Source organism: Molothrus aeneus, chromosome 24, assembly GCF_037042795.1.
Source record: "Molothrus aeneus isolate 106 chromosome 24, BPBGC_Maene_1.0, whole genome shotgun sequence".
NCBI lineage: Eukaryota > Metazoa > Chordata > Aves > Passeriformes > Icteridae > Molothrus > Molothrus aeneus.
The window spans coordinates 4,844,447-4,867,758 of NC_089669.1; the positions used below are offsets into that span (position 1 = coordinate 4,844,447).

Below are 23,312 nucleotides of genomic sequence, written 5' to 3' on the forward strand. Positions count from 1 at the left end.
AGAAGGGATGTCACCAATGGTGCTTGGGCACATGAGTGCAGGAGGAGGGGCTGGACCCATCTGCTCTGATCCCAGTGGGAATCCTGCAAAAGGAGATCAGAAGCTCAGTTAAAAACCTTGTTCTTGGCTTCAAACCACATCTGTGAGCTTCACCCAAAAGTGAATGTGGCCAAAGAGTGCAAAAGTTTTGGTTTAGGTTTTTGGTTGCCTTAAAGATATTGAAGTTGTTTCTCCTGTGTTGCCCAGAGAAGCTGTGACTGCCCCATCCCTGGGAGTACCCAAGGCCAGGCTGGACACACCTGGGCTGGTGGAAGGTGGTTTCACCCATGGCAGAGGGTGGAACATGATGAGCTTTAAGGTCTCTCCCCACCTAAACCATTCCAAGATTCCATGGCTTGGTGATTCCATGATGAAATGACTTGGGCTGTGCACAGGTGGTGCTGGGCTGTGTCCCAGGGCCAGAGCTCCCAGGCTGCTGCAGGGGGATTTCATTTTAGTGGTCACTGAGCCAGGAGCATGGACTATTATCCAAAGTGAATTGGTTATTTTCGCAAATCCCAATTCTGGGGCTGAAATCCAGGAGGAAATCCTGCAAGAGGCTTCAGGTGCTGAGCTGGGGGCTCAGGAGTGGGAGCAGAGCAGCCCCATGTGAGCCCAGAGCCACCCGGGGCAGGATCACACCAGGGGAACTCAGCAGGGATGGAGAACCTCAAACTCCTGAACTTTACAAAACATCTTGATCCTGTCAGCCTCAGGAATTGTGATAGGGGCAGAGAAATTCCTAGAAAAGCAGCACTAAGTGCTGGAAATGTGGTTTCACCTCTCTCTGCTCTCCAGGTTTGCTGTGGGCACCAGCTCTGCTGGGGGAAGGTGATCCATGGTGAGCAAAGTCAGCTCAGAAACTCCCAAATGCTCCCAGTGTGGCTGTGCTGGATGGCCCCACAGTAACTCCTGGCTGCTGTGCCTGGCAGGGTGGAGGGATGGAGTGTAAGAAGATAAAGATAGTGCAGAAGGTAATCTCACACCTGAGGAGTAGCAGCTGTACTAATCAGCAAAGATTAGGAACAGGCCTGCCCTTGACAGGCCACGGCTTTGTCCAGTAAGAAGACGAGTGCTACAAAACAGTGGGTTAGGTGGTTGAGGAGAGAGTTGGAGTTTGTTGGTTGGGCTCTGAAGAGAGTTGGAGTTTGTTGGTTGTGTTGTTAAGAGGGCTGAAGTTTGTTGGTTGTGCTGCGAGGAGCTGCCCATGAGAAATCCCTGAGGAGGTATGGGAGATTTACAATAAGATGATAACATGGCAGGGCAGAGTTGGGGCTGGCTCAGGGGCCCTCTGAGGTGGATTTTAGCAGCTCTTGCTGCTTCATTCTCTGCTGTGACCTTGATCTCTGTATCAGATCCCCAAAGGGTTGTGGTGTCTCCAGCTGCAGGTTCTGTGTGGTTACCTGGGGGGTGCTTGAACATCGGGGAGAGAAAGGATGGGGCAAACCCTGAGCTGCAGCTGGGGCACGAATGGCACCAGCCAAACCCAGCCCTGTTGGGATCTCTCGCTGGACAGAGTGACCCCAAGAAAAATTGGAAAGTCTCTTTTCTCAGCCCAGTGCTCGAAGAAGGAGTCAGAGCTCTTCATTTCTTGGTCTCAAGGTTGTTTATTGCTTCTTATCTGTAAAATTCTTTCTCCTGCCCTGCTGAGGTCCATCCAGCAGGACAATTCCAGGCACTCTGCCTGCCCCCAGGGCAGGGTTATGTCTTTATACTAAAAACTACCTGTACAATGTTTACAATTACTTCCCAATACCCATCACCTATGTTAGACAGTGAGCTTCTACTCTAAACCGATCTAAAAGAGCCACCATCACAGCAGAAGATGGAGGCCAAGAAGAAGAAGAAGGAGAAAGGCTGGACATGCCCAGTTCCCTCCATCTTGCCCCCTGAACCCCCATACCAAAACCCCCAAAATCTACTTTTCCACCCCGTGATAACTTCACTATCATTCCACTTAATTTGTCATGGCTTGCAGATCTTCATCTAAGGTTGGTAACTTGCTCCACGGTTCATAATCAAACCCAGAGGTGTTTTGGGCTCTGTGCCAGGGTCTCTGAGCCCCCTGGCAGGGGTCCTGGCCATCCTGGACAGGCAGAGGGATGTTCTGGGTTCCCACACAGCCCCAGTGAGAAAAGCCAGGCCTGGAACCTGGGATTGCTTGAGGAGCTACAGGAAACACCTTCCACACCACACTGCTGAGTGCAGGGCAATGATCCCACCCAGCCCAGGAGGAATCTTGGCCTCCCCAGCCCCTGTGAGCTCTGCAGGGTTCCCAGCCCGTTCCTGGGGCAATCAATGTGTGCACTGATGGAGCTGCAAAGGGCCAGGGTGTGCTCAGTGCCTGCAGCTCCTCTGCCCAGGGCTGGGCTGTGTTTGCCAGGTTCTAGGGGGAAGAGAGGCTGCTGGGGGCTGTGTGATTCCAGGCTGGGTGTTTCCTGCTGCATGTCCAGAGGTCAGAAAGGGTGAATGGCTCCAGGGCAGTCCCCTGGAGCGAGCCCTGATGCTGCTGGGGTTCCTCCCAGAGAAATTCAGCTTCAATGAGGCTCTGGAGGAGCCTGGCTGTGCAAAGGATGCTCTCTGCTGCCTTTTAGCTCCTGCTTTGCTGTGCCAGAGTGTGGGCATCCCCTGGGGGGGCTGGTGGCTGTGGCAGCTCCTGCAGCACATCCCTGCGCAGCGACAGAGCTGTGCTGTAAATCCTCCCCTTGAAATTTCCTGCTTGGGAATTTCCCTGGGAGCCATTTGCTCCCTGCGCGGTGAAGAAATATCAATTCATCATTCCCTGCCCAGCTCCTCAGCACTGTGCAGGATTTTAATGACCTGTGTCCTGTCCCTCTTTCCAAGCCAGAGCATCCAGATCTTCCAACTGTGACATTTCCAGGATGCTGCAGAGGGGCTCTTCCAGCTTCCTACAGGTATTTCCCTGCTCCTCAAACCATTCCTTGCTAAGCAGCCCTTGCCTGGGATACTTCACTTCCCACCTTTTGAGTGGATAAGTATCCAAGGATCTTCCTTGTGTTCCAACCAGGCCTGGCATCCTTCTACAATGGGTGTTTGTCCATCTCTCTGCTCTCATTTTTATCCATGGGAATGCTAAAGTTTCAATTTCCCCTATGGAATTCTCCTTCCATATTTCACTTCCCTCCTTTTGAGTGGACAATGGTATCCAAAGGATCTTTGTGTTCCAACCAGGCCTGGCATCCTTCTACAATGGGTGTTTGTCCATCCCTCTGCTCTCATTTTTATCCATGGGAATGCTGAAGTTATAATTTCCCCTATGGAATTCTCCTTTACTTAACAGCACCTTGTCCAGGCTATTTGTTATTATTGGATTTATTGACAGATTCTTGATTTTGTCCTCCCAGTGCAGCATTTCCAGCCCCTCGCTTCACCACGCTGGTCCACGAGCAGCCCCGATCCTGAGGATCTGGGTGGTGTTTCTGCCCTGTTGATATTGGGGAAGGGTGGAAGAGAATTTATTTCCTGCTCTGTCAGGTGTCTCTTGGTTTATCCTGATGGCAGGGAAGGAAATATTCCTCTGGCTTCCCAGGGCTGTGGAATCACAGTGGATGCTGCAGGGTGAAGGGACTTTGGATGCTCCCAGGACCTTCCCTCAAACACCAGCACATTTTAATATGCCAATATTAAATTCCACAGCCCCAGAGGGTTTGAGCACAAATCAAGGGAACCCTGGACTGTGGATCTGAGCTGCTCCTGCTCCAGCCAAGTCACCAGGACTGGGGGTGATTCCACAGCTCCCAGGGGTGCCTGGTGGCTGCTGCTTGTCTGGGAAAACGTGAGCTGGAAGCAGAGTGTGGGGAGGGGGAGAAGGGGAAGCCGTGGCTTAAAATAGCTCTTTTTGAAAGAAAGGGATGAAAACCTCTTTGAAGAAATGAGGGGAGAGGGGGAGTGTTTCCATGGAAACGGGGAAGTCTGTCTCTTCCCAAAAGAGGGGGTGGGAGATGGAGAAATAGTAAATACAGCAGAGGAATGACGGGGAAGAGGATCCTGCCTGTCAGGGGCATTCCCATGGATCCCAGAGGATTCCACACCCATTCCCCATGGATCCCAGAGGATCCCAGTGGCATTCCCATGGGTCCCAGAGGATGCCACAGTCATTCCCCATGGATCCCAGTGGCATTCCCATGGGTCCCAGAGGATTCCACATCCATTCCCCATGGATCCCAGAGGATCCCAGTGGCATTCCCATGGATCCCAGAGGATCCCACAGTCATTCCCCATGGATCCCAGTGGCATTCCCATGGATCCCAGAGGATCCCACAGTCATTCCCCATGGATCCCAGAGGATCCCAGTGGCATTCCCATGGATCCCAGAGGATCCCACATCCATTCCCCATGGATCCCAGTGGCATTCCCATGGGTCCCAGAGGATCCCACATCCATTCCCCATGGATCCCCATGGATCCCAGTGGCATTCCCCATGGATCCCAGTGGAATTCCACATCCATTCCCCATGGATCCCCATGGATCCCACATCCATTCCCCATGGATCCCACAGGATCCCACAGTCATTCCCCATGGATCCCAGTGTAATTCCCCATGGGTTCTGGGCAAGGGGCTCTGGTCCTGCTGGGAGCAGATGGGGCTCTGGCACTGCCTGCCCACACAGCCTTGGAAGTGTCACTTTGCATCTCCCCGTGCCAGCTGCACCCTGGATCTGTCACCTGCCCAGGTCAGCAGAGAGAGCAGTGACCCAGAGCTGCTGGGGACACCTTGCCAGGGCCGGGTCAGTGCCACCACTATGGGGCATCTCCAGCTGCTCCTGGCAGCTGGGCAGGGACAATAAATAATGAGTGTCCTCAAAATGCTTTGGAAATGTGCATCAAATCTTGGCTCTTTTCTTCTGGGAATTTTCCACCATGGCACAGCCACTTCCAGGGGAGAACTGTGAGGGGCAGCAGAGACATGGGGGGGCTTCACAGGGTGAGGGCATCTGGGGGTTTCTGGAGAGGTTGAGGGCAGGCAGAGTGGGCTGGCACAGCTCCCGAACTGGCACCATGCACGATTTGGCTGGGTGTGGTTCACAGCTTGGCACAGCTCATGGTTTGGCACAGCTCAGAACCTGGCACAGGCCAGGCTGGGCATAACCCAGGATTTTAACTAAAAGGGTTTGATTTAGATTTGATACAAGGAAGGAATTCCTCCCTGTGAGGGTGGGCAGGCCCTGGCTGCCCAGAGCAGCTGGGGCTGCTCCATCCCTGGCAGTGCCCAAGGCCAGGCTGGACAGGGCTTGGAGTAACCTGGGACAGTGGAAGGTGCCCCTGCCATGGCAAGGGGTGGAATGAGAGAGAGTTTTAAGGTTCCTTCCAACCCAAACCATTCAGGGATTCCATGATTTGGCACAGCTCCTCACCTGGCATGGCCACGGGGCTGGCATGTCCTGTAAGAGCCCAGGGCTTTGGCCAGCTCTGCGGCCATCTCGTGTCTGCCACTGTGCCCCCAGTGCCACCGTGCCCATGGGGAAGGCACCCCCAGCCTCAGCCCTTGGCTTCTCCTCCCTGCAGCAGCTCTGTGTGGGAGGAGGAGAAGAGGGAAATCATCCTCTCAAAGCACTTTTCCTCCTGGCTTGTTTGCAGCCCTGCAGCTCCCTGGGGAGGGATGAAACTCTGGGGTGATGGGAACATCTCATCCCACCCCGTGGCTCAGATCTGACTGTCAGCAGCTCTTGGCCCCCTCCCAGCACCACCAGACACTCAGGCTGAGCCCACAGGCTCTAAAAACAGTGTCTGCAGGGCTGCTCATCCCATCTGGGCTGTCAGGGAGAGGTTTCCACCCTGGCCATCACCTGCATGGGCAGCCAGTCCCAGGGCTGAGGGCTGGAGGGAGTTGTGTCCCACCAGGGCAGTGCAGAGGGGACCCTGAGGTCACCCACAGCTCCCTCCAGGCCAAGGACATCTGTCTGCAGACACTGCTCATCTCCAGCTGAGGTTTTGGCCATTTCCAGCAGTGCCACCTCCCCTGCAGGTTTCCTCCATTTCCTCTCAGTCTTCTCTTCCCTAATAACAACCAGAAGGTTTCAACTTCTGGCCCCATTTCCCTGTTCCTCAGTGAGCACCAACCCCTGGAGTGAGAGAACAGCCCCCCACAGCTGGAGGAAGGGGGGTGCTGCAGCAGGAGATGGGCATGGGCTGGTCCAGACCTGAGGGAGAGGAAATCCAGATGTTCATCACCTCCCCCTCATCGTGGGGGCCACAGCCAGCCCTGGCTTGGCAAAGCAGGAGTTGAATTGGCATCATGGGGAAAGGTCTGGGCACATTTGGAGCCCTGAAGCTGCTCTGCTCTTGGTCGCTTTGGAGCAGGAGGACTGGGAGGACAGAGGGACGTGGCTGGGTCCCCCTGGTGAGGATGTGGTGGCCCAGACTGACGCTGGCTGGGGGTTATTTACAAATCACAAATGGGATGGGGCTGTTAGGAACTGCCTTGGGCTGTTTTATTTTCCAGCATCACTCTCATTCCATGGTTATGACAATGGGAAGATGCCACCAGCTCACATCTCAGGCAGCAAAGAACTCAATGTTACAATTCACTTTATAAGTATTTGACCAATCACACAAAGCAAAAGCACATTGACAGCAGTTCTATCCACCACTATAAGCACAGTTACCTTTGGTGAAAACAATGCTTGCTTATTTCAAACACAATACCTGTTTGTAAGCTTTAAAACACAATGCACAGAGCTCCATTATTAAGCTTAGAACTTCCTAATATCTCACTAGATAAACTTCTCTGTAGCTTAGGGAGTTATTCCAGACAAGTGTTAATACACAGACCATTGTTCTATTTGTCTTTGCTTTTCTACTTTTTAAATAATTTTTCTGCTGACCAATCTCATGGCTGCTGCTTGGCTCCAATCACAGTTCTGCTGTCTCTGAGGCCTTTTGCAGCTTTTACCTCTGATTTTGTGGATTCCCACACAGAGCCGCTCTGCACTAAAGCCCCAGCCCAGGGATGCTGGGGCTCTATCAGGGGGATGGCTCTGTGAGCCCTGGCTCTGTCCAGAGCTGGAATTCCTCACCCCTGGCTGGAAGGAGGCTTCTGAGCCCTTTATCCTTCCTGGATTTGTGAAACCCAAGTGGCTTTGAGAGCCTTTTAGCCAGTGGCAGGAGCAGCCCTGGTGAGAGGCACCCTCCAGGCCCAATGCCCACCCCACAGCAGCCCAGGCCTGGCAGGGGCAGCCTGGCAGGAAATATTCACAGTCACCCCCAGCACTGAGGCTCTCTGCCTTGCTTTGATTTCTATTTAAACAAAAACAGTGCCCAGCTCCTCTCCAGACCAGCTCTCCAGGCTGGTGCAGCACCTTTGGAGGCAAAGTGATAACTCAGCTTTGCTGACCCAAAGAGAATTCAGACTGGAGCCCAGAGGAGCTGCTTTTTAAATAATTGGATATTTTATTACAAAAAAAAAAACCACCTTGGACAATCACAGAGGGATATATTTAATGTTGCTTTTGCAGAGAGGTGATTTTTGCTGTTTTCCCTTCAGCAGTTGTGAGGAGGATCTCCAGGGACCAGGAGAAGCACAGAGGATCCAGGAGATCCTCCCAGGATCCAGGAGATCCTCCCAGGATCCAGGAGATCCATCCAGGAGATTCTCCTGGGCTCCAGGAGGTTCTCCCAGGGACAAGAAGCCTTGCCCAGCATCTCTTTTCGCTCTGCTCCTCCTTTCCCACATCACTCCAGACAAATCCCGACCCTTTGCCCGTCTCCCAGGGTGGGGGAAGCCTCTGTGCCCCATCCCACCAGGGAAATTTGGGGTTCACCAGCAGCACCTGCCCTGGCAGAGCAGGGCTGGCTCTGTGGCTCCGTGTCACCGTGTTCCTGGGACATTTTTAGATGTCTCCTGGCATCCCCGCCCACGGAGGGGGGTGAGGAGGTGCTGGGGGTCCAGGAGCTCCATCCCCCGACGTCAGCAGCGGGTGGGAGCTCGGATGCTTTCCCTGGAGGGTGAATCACAGCCCTGGGAGCTCTCTCGCAGCTCTCGCAGCTCCTGGAATGACACAAGGCCCAGTTATGTCAACACCTTCAGCTGGAAAGCCGTGGCTCAGATGGAGATGGGGCTCAGTGCTCTGCCCTGCCCCATCCCTCAGCTGGGCAGTGCTTGGTCCAGCTTGGACCCCCTTCCCAGAATGGCTGTGGGCATTTGCTCCAGCCCTCAAAGTGCCTCTGGCCTTGCAGGAGGTGGGGTGGGGTCCCCAGGAGGGACACCAGAGAGCTGCCATTGTTGGAGGCTGTGCAGGAGGAGTGAAGGGGCTGCCACAGGCTCTGCCCTCTTTGGGGAGCTTGAACCACCCCTTCCCGACCCTGGGTGCCCTGAGCAGTGGGGCTGGCTGTGGGTTGGGCTTTCCAGTGACCCTGGGACTCGAATTCAGCTGTTCTGGATGAGGCCAGGCCTGGGGATAACCCTGCCCTGTGCCTTTCATCCCTCCCTCACAGCACCACTTCTTGGAGCATCTCCCAGCCACACTACCAGCTGGATACAGGGGCAAAAGGGGTGGAAAGCACATTTTTTTGCTATTTGCATTTTGTTATTTCTTGCTATTTGTGTGGCAAACCCACAGAGGGTCAGAACAGCCCCTGGGGGCATCCCTGGCAATAAAGGAAAGGAGGAGAGATCACCCTGGCCACAGGATCTTCCTGGAACATCCTCCCACCAAGTGCTTTTCCCAGCACCACACACACAGACAAGGTACAAATTCCAGTTTGGGTGTCTATAAAACCCACTGAGATGAGAGAAATAATTCAGGAGGAAATGATTATTTCATAATAACACCGAGCAAAGGCGTCATCTCGTTAAATCCTTGTGAAAGAGCCAAGTGGGTGCCGAGCTCAGCTCTCCCGGTTCTCCGAGAGGCTGGGATCCGTCTGGAGCTGTCAGCACGGCTGGGGGAGGAGGGTGCAGACACAGGCATGATAATAATAGCTCACAATTAGGGTAGTAAATCAGGAGAGAGCGTCACTCAATTCAGAGAAATTCCCCTGATTTGCTGGAGACGGGAGTTGGGCTCTTTGCGCGGAGCTGGTGCTGTTTGGATGACAAATCCCCCTGGTTCTGCAGAACCTTCTCAAGGAGGCAGCAGCAGGAGCACGTTGGAAATTCAGCTCCACTTGAATTGTTCCATGCCCAGCCTCAGTTTCTACATATTGCATGAGGATCAGCCTCGGGCTTGTCATTTTCTGCATTCAACCCACCCTGGTACGGCAGATCTGCCTCCAGAAAAGGCTAAAATGGTGCAGCTGACGTTAAAAACCCAGGGTATCCTCCTGCCCAAGGAAACCCATAGTGCCAGGGCTGGTTGTGAAGGATTCCCAGTTTTCCTGTAGGGTTAGACATTAATTTTCAATATTAATTATCTGGCTGGAGCTTGGGAAAATGCAATTTTTGTTCCAAGGTGAAGAGGGGTGTTGGGAGGAGCAGCAAGCTGACGTCCCCCAGTGCTGCACCCACTGCCTGTCTGTGCCACCCCCGGCTCCAGGCACCCCAGGGAGCTGAAATACTGGGATTTATCCCTAGGGAGCTGAAATACTGGGGTTTATCCCTACCATGTTCCCACATCCCCCTGGATGACTGGGCACCACACTGAGCACTGATTTTCTCAGGTGTTCAGGATGTTCCAGGCCCTCCATCCCACCTCAGGATGTCCCTGGAGAGATCAGTGCTGGCTCTGGTAACTCCATGCAAACTTGACTGCTCTATATGGAAATGAAATTTTCCCCATTGCTTTCTCCAGCACCTGGAGGAAATATTGCCTTGGGTGCCAGGAGCCTGGTGGGACTTGTTGCTTCCTTGGTGCTCCTTGTGGGGCCACGGGGGGATGGAGAGTGGTCCAAACCTCACTCCTGAAGGCAGGGGTTGACCCATAGGTCTTGTGTATTGGTATGAGCTCAGCCATCTCCTTCCTTTGGGATGGGAGGAGTCTCCTCATCAAGGGACCTCAGTAAATGCCAAGTGATATAAAATTATTGCTTTTCACCTCCTCACCCCAGCCTCTGCAAGTCCAACCCTGCCCCATCTCCTTCCCCAGAGCTGCAGGGTGTTTCTCCAGCCCCCAGGTGTCCCTGAGCAGATCCAGGCTGTTCCCAAGAGCATGGGATGGATCGGAGCCGCATGGCAAAGCAGCCCCGTGTATCCAGGGATATCCAGGGATATGATTATTTCCCAGTGGTTGAAATCTAGGTCTCCTGCTCGGGAGGAGGGCTGCGGGGGGAGGTGGGGGGGGGGGGGAAGACGCTCATATTAATCTTATGAATATTCATGGAGAAGCTGAGCTGCCTTCAGAGGTTGACTCCGGGGTAGGAGTTTGGGGGGCTGTAGGTGAGAGGTGCCGGCAGCGGCGGGAGCAGAGCAGCTGCTTGTGCATTCTCCGCATGCCTGACTGCAGAGCCCAGTGTAAGTTGGTGCCTTTTTCTCTCCCCCCCCCCCACCCCATCCCTGCATCCTTCCCCCTCTTCCCGCTGCTCCCCTGCTTGAACACAGCCTGGCCAGGAGCGGTGCAAAGCGAGGGAGTCGAGCTTGAGTCGCAAACACGACCCCAAATCCTGTGACTCCCGCCCGCAGTGCTCAGTGCGGGCGGAGAACAAACTGAGGGGCTTCGGGCAAACCTGCACCTCCTCCATCCCCCCCTTCAGCCCCCAAATTTGCATGAATTAACCCTAAAGATGCTTGAGAAGGGGTGGAGGTTGTTTGCCAGGACAAGCGGCGATGGGGAGAAAGTAGGAGAAACTGAGTGTTGGGATGGGTGATGTCAGCTGAGACGATGCCGTAAAACCCTCCCTGCCAAGCCCCGAGCATCAGCGCTTGGATTTGGAGTCGGAGGAAGAAGCCCAGAGCCCGTGCCAAATAAAAATCAACATGTTCAATAAAAACAAAGTAAATTTCTGTGCTGTTAAACAAATCCGAGGTGTTTGGGGAAGGGAGAAAGAGGAGGAGAGAGTTTATGGGCAGGAGGAAAACGGCATGTTTATTAAAAAAAAAAAAAAATAAAACGTTGAAGGTTGGTTGATCTTTGGTGAGATGGAGGTTTGTGGCTGCCAGATCTTTCCTGCAGCAGCAGGAAGATGTTGTTTGTGGTGTTCTGGCGTGATGCTCAGAGGAGCCAGGGAAGGTCAAATCCAGCTGAACTCCTTGGTGAGTCGCTGGGGAGCGAATGGTGGGGAGAAAATGCAGGAAAAGGATAAAAACTGGGACAAACGCGACCTCCTCTCCTCCGGGCCTGGCAGAAAAGGGTTAAGAGAAGCGGTTGAATGCTGCAAGCCTCGTCAGGGTTGTACTATTTTTTCTAGTGCATAAGGAGAAGGGAGAGGAGGGTTGCACGGAAAAGGGAAATTTCCAAGAAAAGAGGGATCTGCGGCAATATCTGCACCTCGGGGGATGAAGAGAGGAACCAACAGGCATAAATGGCCTGGAGATGGCTGAAATCTTTGCCGAGGAGATTGGGACCGCGGGGTTATTTTCCACCTGCCTCCCCTGCCCGGTTCTATAATCCTGGCTCAAAGTAGACAAGTCGAGTTGGAGCTGAAGAAGGGAGGTTAGAGGGGTTTTTATTTCATTTGGGAGGGGGGGGGAGAAAAAAAAAAGGCAAAAAAAATGAGAGGCTGGTTGGCCCTCTCCTATGGGCTGAGCATCTCTGTGGTGCGAGGCAATGCAGGATGATCCAGAGCAGCGATGCTGAGGACCCGGCGCCCACCGGGGACATGAGCCTCAACATCCCCAGCAGAAATTTCACCCAACGCAGTGGAATTCCCACGGGGGTGGGTCGGCCGGGGGGGGGGGAGGCTGGCTCTCGGCAGGATGGGGAGGGTGGATGCAGCTCGCGTGGGTCCCGCCGCCCGTGGGTGCTCGGAGCCATCCGCGGGGCGCTGCTGGCCTTGCCGGGGGGACACCCGGGCACCGGCGGGGGCTTCGCTCCGCTGCATGAAACCGGAGCCTCCTGAGGCACCGGGCGACGCCACGCAGCGACCGTGGGTGCTGTGCCCGGTGGGTGACACCGACTCCCGGCTGCTGCCGGGGACCTCGGGCGGCTTTGCAGAGCCCCGGCTGCCGGGGGGGCTGCGTCGTTGCCCCCCCCGCTCTCCGCCTGGCACGGGCTCGGCGGGCAGCGGCCCCGCTGGGCTGAGCACGGCGCAGGGACACGGGGCTCTGGTTTTTTCCGCCTCGTCTCTCCCTCTCTCTCTCTCTCTCTCGTGTTGCAGTGCGGGTTGGGCGGGCAGCTCCCGGCCGGGGAAAAGCGGGGTGCCCGGAGGAGCCGCGGCTTTGCGGATGCTCCAGGCGAAGCCCCACAGCTTGCTACCTTCTCGGTGTTTTTTCCAGGCGATGCCACACCTCCCGAGGACACTGGGGACATCGGGTTTTGCTGAGCTTAGCAGCTTTTCACCGTCTTACCGAAGGCATCAGACAGACGCTCATCTGCCCTGAAGTGCAGATCTGCAACAGCTCCCGGGAAGACTCTGTCTCTCTGTCTTTCTGTCTCTCTTTCTCTCTCTCTCCAGTCCAAACCATTACAAGACCTGACTTCCACCATCTGGGAATCTAATCCCTCTTATGCCCCTTCTCCTTTTTCTACGATGACTCACCATTATTTTTAACTTTGAAGAGAGAGGAAATTATGGGGATCTTGGAAGCCTGTATTTCTCTCTAGGATTTCCCCAGGGTCAGATAATCGGTGTTACTAAGAGACACTAAGATTTGGCTTCTCCAGGTAATGTGATTTGTTTTCTGTGTGCCATGGTGGTTTGCAGAGGATGACAGGAGCCGGGACACCAGCGCTCCAGGAGGGGGACTGCGGTGGTCCGCGGGGCAGCTGCTGGAACCGCGGGCTCCACATTCCGGCAGCCGCAGAGCTCGGCTGCAGGCAGGGAGGGCAGCATGTCACCAGGGAAAGAGGATTGGGAAGGTGTTAAAACTTAAAAGCGGAGCTGGAGCTTTCCTGGAGGGTAGATTGCCTGAGATCGCACGGTTAAATGTTAATTAACCCTTAGCTGCATGCCTGGAAATGAGCTGAGTCCGGCACCCCGCGGGGTCCTCTCGCCACTTCAGGGCTGGATGGGGTTATTTTTCTTCCTTCCTTTCTCTTCCCTTGCCCCTCTTTATTTTTTTTAACTGGAATTTTTATTTTTAGCCAAAAAATAAGCCCTGGTTTACCAATGCCAGTTTTTCCACGCTGGTTCTGAACAGGTGACAGTTCCTCAGGTGTTTTCTCTGTTCCACCTAATGGGTTTAGATGGGAGTTGTTGAACTCTGTCCCAAGGAAGGCAAATTAACCCCTCCAGGAAGGGGATAGACGTGCTAGAGAAGGGATCTGCTCTCCTCCCACCAACTTTATTCCATCTCTCTCTTTCTCAGCAGGGGCGATTTTCTTTCTTCCTCTTCTTCTTCTTTTTTTTTTTTTTTTTTTTTTTTTGGTTTTTTTCCTCTATTTTTATCTCATCCCTTCGCCTTTTCATGAGACTCTTCCAAACCTACGTACCTGTCCTTCTGCAGGATAGTAGCCCTGCCCTGAACCCGATCCCACCGCCGGGCGCTGGGAAGAGTTTAGCATAAGGATTTCTTTTAAAGCCCAATAATGACAGTTGCTACTGGAGATCCTGCAGATGAAGCTGCAGCTCTTCCCGGTCACCCGCAGGACACGTACAACCCCGAGACCGACCATGAGTGCTGTGAGAGGGTGGTCATTAACATCTCGGGGCTGCGCTTCGAGACGCAGCTCAAGACACTTGCCCAGTTCCCAGAGACCTTGCTAGGGGATCCTAAAAAGAGGATGAGATATTTCGACCCTCTCCGGAACGAGTACTTCTTTGACCGGAACAGACCCAGCTTCGATGCCATTTTGTACTATTACCAGTCCGGGGGGAGGTTGCGGCGGCCGGTTAACGTGCCCTTGGACATCTTCTCCGAAGAGATCCGCTTCTACGAGCTGGGGGAAGAGGCCATGGAGATGTTCCGGGAGGATGAAGGCTACATCAAGGAAGAGGAGAGGCCGCTGCCTGAGAATGAGTTTCAGAGACAAGTGTGGTTGCTCTTTGAGTACCCTGAGAGCTCAGGCCCTGCCAGGATTATAGCTATTGTCTCTGTCATGGTGATTTTAATCTCCATCGTCAGCTTTTGCCTGGAAACGTTGCCCATTTTTCGGGATGAGAACGAAGACATGCACGGCAGTGGGCTGAGCCATCCCCCCTACTCCAACAGCAGCATGGGCTACCAGCAGTCCACTTCTTTCACAGACCCCTTCTTCATCGTGGAGACACTTTGCATCATCTGGTTCTCCTTCGAGTTCTTGGTGAGGTTTTTCGCCTGCCCCAGCAAGGCTGGTTTTTTTACCAACATCATGAACATTATAGACATCGTAGCCATCATCCCCTACTTCATCACCTTAGGAACAGAGCTGGCCGAGAAGCCAGAGGATGGCCAGCAGGGCCAGCAAGCCATGTCCTTGGCCATCCTCAGAGTCATCCGCTTGGTGCGGGTCTTCAGGATCTTCAAGCTCTCCCGGCACTCCAAGGGGCTGCAGATCCTGGGGCAGACTCTCAAGGCCAGCATGAGGGAGCTGGGCCTCTTGATATTTTTCCTCTTCATCGGCGTCATCCTCTTCTCCAGCGCCGTCTACTTTGCCGAGGCCGACGAGAGCGAGTCCCAGTTCCCGAGCATCCCCGATGCCTTCTGGTGGGCTGTGGTTTCCATGACGACTGTTGGCTACGGAGACATGGTCCCCACCACCATCGGGGGGAAAATAGTGGGTTCCTTGTGTGCCATCGCTGGTGTATTAACGATTGCCTTACCAGTGCCCGTCATAGTGTCTAACTTCAATTACTTCTACCACCGGGAGACCGAGGGAGAGGAGCAGGCTCAATATTTGCAAGTAACCAGCTGCCCAAAGATCCCCTCTTCCCCTGACCTAAAGAAAAGCAGAAGTGCCTCTACTATTAGTAAGTCTGATTATATGGAGATCCAGGAAGGTGTAAACAATAGCAATGAGGATTTTAGGGAGGAGAACTTGAAGACAGCCAATTGCACCCTAGCTAACACAAACTATGTGAATATCACCAAAATGCTAACCGATGTCTAGTTGCTAAAATCTAGTCCCGTATTTAAAGCTGAAGTGGAACAATTGCAGATATTGAGTGCTGCTCTGCATTGTAGTTAATACAGTATTTTCTACGGTGTATATTTGGTTCTGCATGGGAAGCAATAGCTGTGTAAGTGACTTTTAACCTTTGATTTCCGCACTGAATAAGCGTCCGTGCAAAAAAACAACCAACAAATCCAAAACCATTTTGTTGCACTTCTCCCATCCCAGGCTCGTGGGTTTCCAAAGATTCGGAGGGGACGGGCACTTCCAGCAGCGGGATGGGGATGGAAGGGGCAGGTCCAGGGCTGAATCCGTGTGCCAGTCCTGGGTGACAGCCACAGCTCCCAGGCACAGGGAGCAGCTGGGGAAGGTCAGGCAGGAGCTCCTGGAGGGTGGCAGTGGGTGTGGGGCCGGGCTGCTGGAGGGCTCAGCTCCTGCCCCGGGAGAGCCGAGCGCGAGCGCGGCGCCCGGCTCGTGTTTCATAACTGAAAATGCTGCATGCTGCAATAGTTTCAGCCACTGCAGTGTGCCAGTGTGAGGCCCAGGGGAGGGATAATTAGTGTGACGGCACATTATTTATTAAGTCTTAAATTTTCTATGCGAGGCATCGGGAGGGATGAGTAAATAAATCAAGAGCTTGGAATTTATTTATTTATTTAGATGACACTTCCATCATCAATATTTCCAGGATCACCAAAGACACCTCCACTGACACATTGAAAATGAGTTGGAAAAAGCATCTTTTTTTATATCTATATATAAAACTGGAGCAACTATGCTGTGGCCTATAATATATTTATACTGCAGTGAAATTTAACCAGTAATACAGTACAGCTGCATGGATATTTGTTGCATGAATCTGAATATTTAATACACACACAAATATATATTTTCTTAGTAGACTATACAGTATTCATGTTTATAGTGTTTATAGATTCTCCGGTGGCTCGAAGGAGATTCATGGGAATTAAAAAATCTCCATTATAGTTAAAAACCGGATGGGGAAGGCGTGTGCTGACAACAGTTGGATAGATAACAGTGCAAAGCCTGAGAGATAACAAGGCAGAGCCTGAGTGTCCGAGCATCCAGACACAAGAGCTGACAAATGCAAGCCAGGGAAGGTGAGCTGAAAGTTAAACACCTGCGCTCATTATGGGGCGGGTAATTAGTCATTAATCGTGGTGTCAGGAGCAGAAACCACGGCGGATCGGAGAGGGCACGAGGAGCAGGTGGAATAGCAGGTTCCAGCTCTCCTGACTTGTTTGTTCAGCAGTTTTCAGCCGTTCCCGTAGAATTCCTGAGTGTGTGTGTGTGTATAGATATTTAGAGAGCGACTACAGGGCCGAATCCTCAGCAAACAGAGCTCCTGGGGTATCAGGGATGTCCCAGCTCAGGGCTGCTGGGATGGTGGGACATGGGCTGGAGCAGGGTGGCCTGCTCCTGGAGCCCATGGGGTCACCAGGGCAAGGTGTGTTTTGGGATTGAAAGGTGCTTTTCAACCCCCACAGGGCTGGGGTTTATTCCTTTATGATGGAGTGGGCAGGTGCTGAGGTGGCCTGGATCTGAGCTGGCACCTCTGAGCCTTTGCTTTGCCTTCTTTCAGGGTGTTGAAGAGCAGTGGGTCAGGGTGCAGAGAGCTTGAGGTTCTCTCTCTTCTTTATCCCTGGTGTTATTTGGGGATGGGTGAGAGCTGTTGGTCCATGGGGAATCTCACCTGCTTTCCCCATCCCTGTGTGGGTTTGCTTGTGTTTTCCCCATTGCTGACAATCCTCAGGGAGAGGTGCCCTGCTCCTCTTCCAGGTCAGGGGAGATGGAGGAAAATCTCTGCCAAGGTCACGGATGAGCAAAGCCTCCTTGGCTGTGGAACAGGGTTCAGTCGGGGTGAATTTGGGCTGAACTGGGGCGTGATCAGCCCTGAAACATTGCATGAAGGGTGAGCACAAGGAGCCTGGGGAGGGCTCAGCCAGACCCTTCCTTCCTCAGAGAGGAAACCCCTGCTCCTGCCAATAATCCAGCTGGTGCTAAAGTATCTACAGCAATGGCTCCAAATGCCACTCCAGAGCAGGATCCATCTTGTGCTGATGGGGCTCCACTGGCCAGGTGGAATCACTCCTCAGTTTTATTTGATTGATTGATTGATTGATTGATTGATTGATTGATTGATTGCGGCCTGGCTATAATTAATTCCAAGTGCCCATGGTTTGTGCATGGCAGTCCCTGCTCCTGTGTGGGGCAGGGGACCAGCAGCATCCCTGTTCTGATCCCTGATCAGTTGGGGTTCAGGGATTCTCAGGTTCCCAGCCTGTCTTTAACTGGATCTCATTATATTGGGAGTCCTGCACTCCACTTTGCTGGGAATGGGAGACCCTGAAGCCCCTTCATGCACACCAAAAAGCCAACACAACCAAAAGCAATAAATCCTGAGTTCTGAAGCTCACCCTGTTGGATGGGACAGGGCTGGTGAGAGTCACCAGCTCGGGCACCATTCCCAGGCAAGTCAGCCAACTTCCATGGATCCAGCTCCTGGTGGCTCTGTGGGGACATGGGCTCACACAGGGGAGCTGCCTGATGGGCTGGGATCCTCTGGGTGCCCTTAGCACCAGGTGATCCCATTCCTGGTCAGGGTTGAGGTGTTTTGCTGGTGGTTTTGCTGCAGTTCTTTGGAGGATGCTGGTGCTCTGTGGTACTTTGAGAAGTTTCTGGTTGTTGAACACCCGCCATGGGCTTGGGGTGGTTTGGAGCAGTGCTGGCCAAAGCTTTGGGTGTGTGTTGTGGTGGTTTGGTGAGGAGGAAGGTAAGGTTTTGCTTTGGGCAGGTGGCGTTTTGGGCATGGTGCTCCTGTGGGCCAGGCAGGAGGGCAGAGCAGATCCGTGAGCAGGATCCAAACATCCAAACCCAATCTCCAAGCTGGGGGGGCCTGGCTGCACTGGGAGGCTCCCCAGCCACACAGCAGGGGCAAATGGGCATGAGGAGCAAGGAGCTCCCGTTGTCACTGACAGGAGGTGATGACTGCTCCCAGGGCCGGGCCAGCACAGCCAGTCCCTCCCTTGGGACAGATCTGGCACCTCCTGCCCTGACCCTGGCAGATGTTCCTGGGGGAAACGAGCCCTGGTGGGAGAGCTCTGGGCTGCCCTGGTGTGGGGCACAGGGAAAATGCCCAGGCTCAGTGCTCAGGTGTTTGGCTCAGGGTGGGTGAGGGCCATGGCTGGGAGGGATCCGTGGCTGCACAGAGCAGAGGGGTCCAGACTTCTGCCTCTCACAGAGAAATGGTTCCCCTACAGCTTTTAATGGGATTTGTGCCTGCAGGTCGGAGCTCTAGTGCTATTTCTAGCTTTGCTTCTGACTCACTGATGTGATCTTGAACCAGTTTTTCAGGAGGAGACTGTGATATTTTTTTTCTTCTTTTTTAAATTATTTTTTCTTAAGGAATGTAGTTTGAGAGAGTCTGGGCCTGTTTCTGTGGAGATGCTGAGCATCCCCATCTCCTCCTGACTCTGAAAGGTGCAAAAATGAGCCGCAAAGTGGCTCAGACTGAGGATGCTAAATCAGGGATTGGGAAAGGGGATGGTCCCATAGCTGTGTTAGGGTCCATCAGGCCCCTAAACAGAGGTAGTCTGGTTCCTTTCCTCCTCCTGAGGAGCCATTTCCCTCTCTCCAGGCCTGGAATGGAAGATTGGAGCTCTCTGGTCTGTGGAGGTGCTCCTGCCTTGGCACCCGGAGGAGGCAGCGCCTCTATTTTAGTTTTAGCCCCTGTGCCACGGTTTTGGAGAGATGGAAAGCTGTGATTGCAGAGCGAGTTGTCTTCTAACACCCAACCTCGTGCCCAAGCCTGCAGGCAGCCCATCAGCCCTTTCAAATCTTCCAGAATATCTGCTGGGGGCAATGGGGTGAGGCTCATGTACCAGCTGGATGCTACCAAGTGATTAGGAAGAAATTATCTCTCTGGAGCACGATGTTTTATTGGCAAAATTAATCCCTGCAGTGACTGTGTCAAAGTCCTACAGATCTGAATGCTGAGCTATAAGAAGCAAAGGATCTCTGGATTGGCTTTATGAGAGTGTGGCACGTGGGTGTATAAATATGGGCATATTTGTGCATAAATACACAGAAGGAGAGAAAAAGACAGAGGAGGAGGAGGTATTTCAGGAAGGACCTTGCTTTGTTATTAGATAATTCCTGGGTCAGCCCTTGAAACTGCTGCCAAAGCCTTGTAGCTTTTCCAGAGCTTGCAATATACTTGGGGATGGATCCAGGGGAAGGAGATCTGGATCTTGCCTTGGGAGTGGAAGCATTCTGAGGGTCTGGTGGCATTCAGCTCCTCACACCCCTCTGCAAACAGCAGCTTTGCAGGGTCTCTGTTCCCAGCCCCAAGTCCTGGCTGGTGCCAGTCACAACCATTTCTGTGGCTGTGCAGGGAGAGCCAAGCAGGGTGGAAGGGATTTGGGTGAGACGCAGGTGCTGTGCTGCACTGAGTGGCCTTTGGGGTTATTGTTTGTAAAGGTTGGGTTTTAAGTCTCTTAAACTATGGTGACTTTTGGTTCCAGTGTGGTGGCTCCTTTCTGGAGCCAGTGTGGTGCTATCACAGAATCCTGGAATGGTTTGTGTTGGAGGGACCTCAAAGCTCACCTTGTTTCACCCCCTGCCATGGACAGGGACACTTTCCACTAGACCAGGCTGCTCCAAACCCCATCCAGCCTGGTCTTGGATCCTTTTCTCAAGATCTTTCCCATGAGACCTTATCCCAAGGTCTACATCCCTGGGGGTGTTTATCCATGGGAGTTATCCATGGTGGTCACTCATGGCAGCTGGTCAGTCTGCTGCAGGGGTGAAGCGGGCCGAGGAAAGGAGTCAGCCCCAAACCATTCTGGTTTGCACCCAGGTGAAGGCTGTGGCTCTTCCCTCAGCTCCCTGGCAGCGTTTGACCTTCTCCATGTGACATCCCTTGGTCCCTCCTGTTGGGGACCAACTGCTGCCCCTGCCAGGGTCCCCAAGGGGGGACAAGGGTTAACCCAAGCACCAGCCACTGCTCTGCCCTTCCCCAGCCCTGTCAGCACTCCTGGCCTCGGTGTCCCCGGGATGTTTCTGCGTTTGGCTGCCCAAAATTCACCCCCCTGCTCAGAAATGGGTGCTCCATCCTGCTCCCATCAGGGCTGGGGAGAGGGCCCAGCCCAGGGGTGAAGCAGCCCTGGGAGCACAGCACTGATTTACACCCGGGGACAAGATCCCCCAGCCCAGTTATGCATGATGAGAGATAAATCCCTAACTCATGTTTTTCCTCCAGAGAGGGGGTGGTTTGGCTTGTAGGAGCTGCTGGACATTGTGTAACCACACCAGGTTCACACACATGGACACACGACGTCCTCTCCCCAGCCCTGCCTGGCTGTCCTGAGCTTGGGGTTGGTATCCTGGGGTTTGGTTTTTTGATTATTATTATTTTTAGGTTTTTTTTTCTGCTGCCTATAAGATGTAATTATCCATTTGCACTTGCTCCCTCACTGTTTGAGACTGTGCTCTTGTCCTCCAATGTCATCCCTGAAGCACAAGGGGAAAAAATGGGTATTGGATCAACCCTGCATGTGGTGCCTAATTTGAGCAAATCAATGGGAAGAGGAAATCCAAGAAGGACTCATCCTAAGGATGCTGGAGCTGAACCTTTTGTTTCCATGGTTACGGGAGAAATGGGACCAGGAATGGAGAGAGGCCTATAAACTGTTAAAGGAGGACTCGTGGGAATTTCAAGTCATTTAACCATGCATTTGCTAGACACAACTTTAGACACCAGCTGGATCTGACTTGCACAGTGTTTATAGAAATTCCTGCTTTATTGACAGCTGGGGGGGCGTGGGAAGGGGCTGGGGGCCCCCGAGTCAATAAGGCTGCCTGTTGTATATAGGTATACAGAGCTGTGTACATACATATCCAAATGAGCATTTGCTGTCTGGTTTATCATCAGTGTATATAATTTATTCTTCACAGAGTATCACAATTTTTGTAAATATCGGCACTAATTAAGAGAAAATAAATATGTATATTATTGAGGAGTTATTTTGATATCAGTTCTGTGGAGGGTGGGAGAGGAAAAGGACAAGTAATTATGTTTTTGATATGTTTTTCTCTACAACTAAACCCTCTGTGAGAAGAGAAAGAAACAGCCTGTACCAGGGGAAATCAGTGTGTGCTCCACCATCAGCCAGGCTGCAGGAGCAGAGTCCCAAAAACCCCTGGGAGGAGGAGCTGATGGGCCTTGGTGATGTGTGCAGCATTCCTATGGGATTTGCTCCAAAAAAGTTCCAGCAGCGACTCCAGCAGAGGGGAAGGGGCTGGAACCTGATCAAGGTCACGTTCCCCATGGCTCCCCACTCCTGCAGCCTGGATATCAGCCACACCCACGCAGGTAACAGGGGTTGGGTGGTGTGGGGGGTCAGCCTGCTCTTGGAGAACTTGTGGGCACCCAGTGGATGGTTTGGAAAGCAAATGATCCCTCTTGGAAGAGGGAGAAGCAAATAGACAGGGATGGTGCTGGTAGCACATCATCTGTGGGGCTGTGTCCATGGAGATGTGTCCTGGTAGGATCCCTGGGAGGAAATGGGGATGGGATCTCTGGGAGGAAATGGGGATGGGATCCCTGGGAGGAAATGGGGATGGGATCCCTGGGATGGCTTCAGCTGTCCTTGCAGAGGAGTGGTTGGTTTGCCCATCCCCAGGGAACAACTGCAACGATTTTTTCTCTTGATATTTTGAGCACCTTGGGGCAGCAAAGGGCAGGGAAGGTGCTTGGGGCACTTGGTTCTTGTGGTTTGGGGTTTTCTTGGTGCGTTTCACAGGCAATGTGGCTGCTCCGGGCTTCCCTTCTCATGGGCAGAACCCACTCTGTGCACAGAGGACAGAGGTGAAACACAAGGAGAACAGAGAGATTCTCCTTCTGCCGTGATGGGGTGGCCCTGCTCGGCTCTGGGATGTAGCACCACCTGGTACCCAGGGCTTAGTGCCAAACCTCCCCCTCAACCACCCCCTACTGCTCATGGAGGAGCCCCTGGTGAGGGCTCAGAGTCAGACCTTGGGTTCAAGTGTCACTGTGTCACCAAGGGGATGCCATGTCCCATTCCGTGCCTCAGTTTCCCTGTCTGTAACACAGTTTTCTTGGCTGGATGCAGCAAATTGCAAATCTTCATTCAATATTGGGACAGTGAAAATGCAGAAATGGGTGGCTGAACCCATGGAAAGCTCTTGTTGGGGGCAGAAGAGGCGTCCAGGAGCAGCCAATTATGAACATTTACGTGTGGAAAACCATTGGACTACACAAAAAGTAACAGAAGTGCTTATAAGCAATGCACCCTGAGGGAAGTGCCACACCATTTGCTGTAGAGCTGAGTGGAAGCTATCCCCAAACTGGGCCACTCTGTGCTCCTCAGCCCCCTCTCCAAGCTCCAGAGAGGCTCCAGCTGGCTCTGGCAGATGCCAAACCCTTCCCTTCTCGGTGTCCTCTTGGCTTGTGGGCTCATAAATATCGAAACACAAAGTGGTACCAGGAGTTTGCAGCAGAGGCTGCTCTGCACGGGCTCTCTCGGTGATGGCAGCGGAGGCTGCGAGGCAGACTCAGTAATTATTTTAAATTGCTGGGCAGTCAGCGTGCGGCACCGGCCCCGCCGCGCTCGGAGCGTGCTGGAGATGCCATCAGGGCTGTGCATCCTCCTCCAGCCGGGCTGCTTGGGCTTCTACACCGTTCAGAGAGGCCAGGAGGGGCTGGGACAATCACCCAGCCAAGGTGGAGACCTCCCCTCTCCCAGCTGCTCTTTGTCCCCCAGTCCAGCGCCTCCCCGCCTGTTGGGGAAGATGGAACAGGAAAGCCTTATAAATATGATGGTCTGGCAAAAGATTTTGAGAATATGGAAACTATAAGTGAGATTGAAATGAAAGCAAGCTTTGAGATCCCTCAGTTACTGAACAACTGGAAAACAATGGTGTGGCCAGCTGAAGGTGATCCCCTTTTGATGGAACAACACCCTCTGCTTGCAGACAGGCCCAAGGGTCAGAGCAGACCCTGCCAGCTTGGCAGAAGGGGCCCAAAGAGGAGTTTTTAGGGTTTAAAATGTAACATAGTGTGGTAATGTAATGATTCTTACAGGCTGTATGGAAATGCTATAGGATTTGTATCTTGTACTAGATTGGTTAGTGAGAATCAGAATATTCA

General features: G+C 53.1%; 1 protein-coding gene across 6 annotated transcripts; it reads left to right on the top strand.

Moving 5' to 3' along the window:
• The first annotated feature begins 10,406 nt into the window (after positions 1–10,406).
• Positions 10,407–21,162, top strand: KCNA2 (potassium voltage-gated channel subfamily A member 2). Of its 6 annotated transcripts, none has more exons than XM_066565394.1 (3): positions 10,407–10,446; positions 12,367–12,754; positions 13,537–21,162. In XM_066565394.1, exon 3 carries the CDS (start codon positions 13,619–13,621, stop codon positions 15,116–15,118), a length of 1,500 nt encoding a protein of 499 aa, XP_066421491.1. In that variant the 5' UTR covers positions 10,407–10,446; positions 12,367–12,754; positions 13,537–13,618; the 3' UTR covers positions 15,119–21,162. The 6 variants fall into 6 exon arrangements, 4 of the variants coding, with proteins under 4 accessions (XP_066421491.1, XP_066421488.1, XP_066421489.1 ...); XR_010785006.1 differs by lacking the exons at positions 10,407–10,446; positions 13,537–21,162 and adding exons at positions 11,198–11,584; positions 13,399–13,465; XR_010785007.1 differs by lacking the exons at positions 10,407–10,446; positions 13,537–21,162 and adding exons at positions 11,198–11,584; positions 13,402–13,431.
• The last annotated feature ends 2,150 nt before the right edge of the window (positions 21,163–23,312 follow it).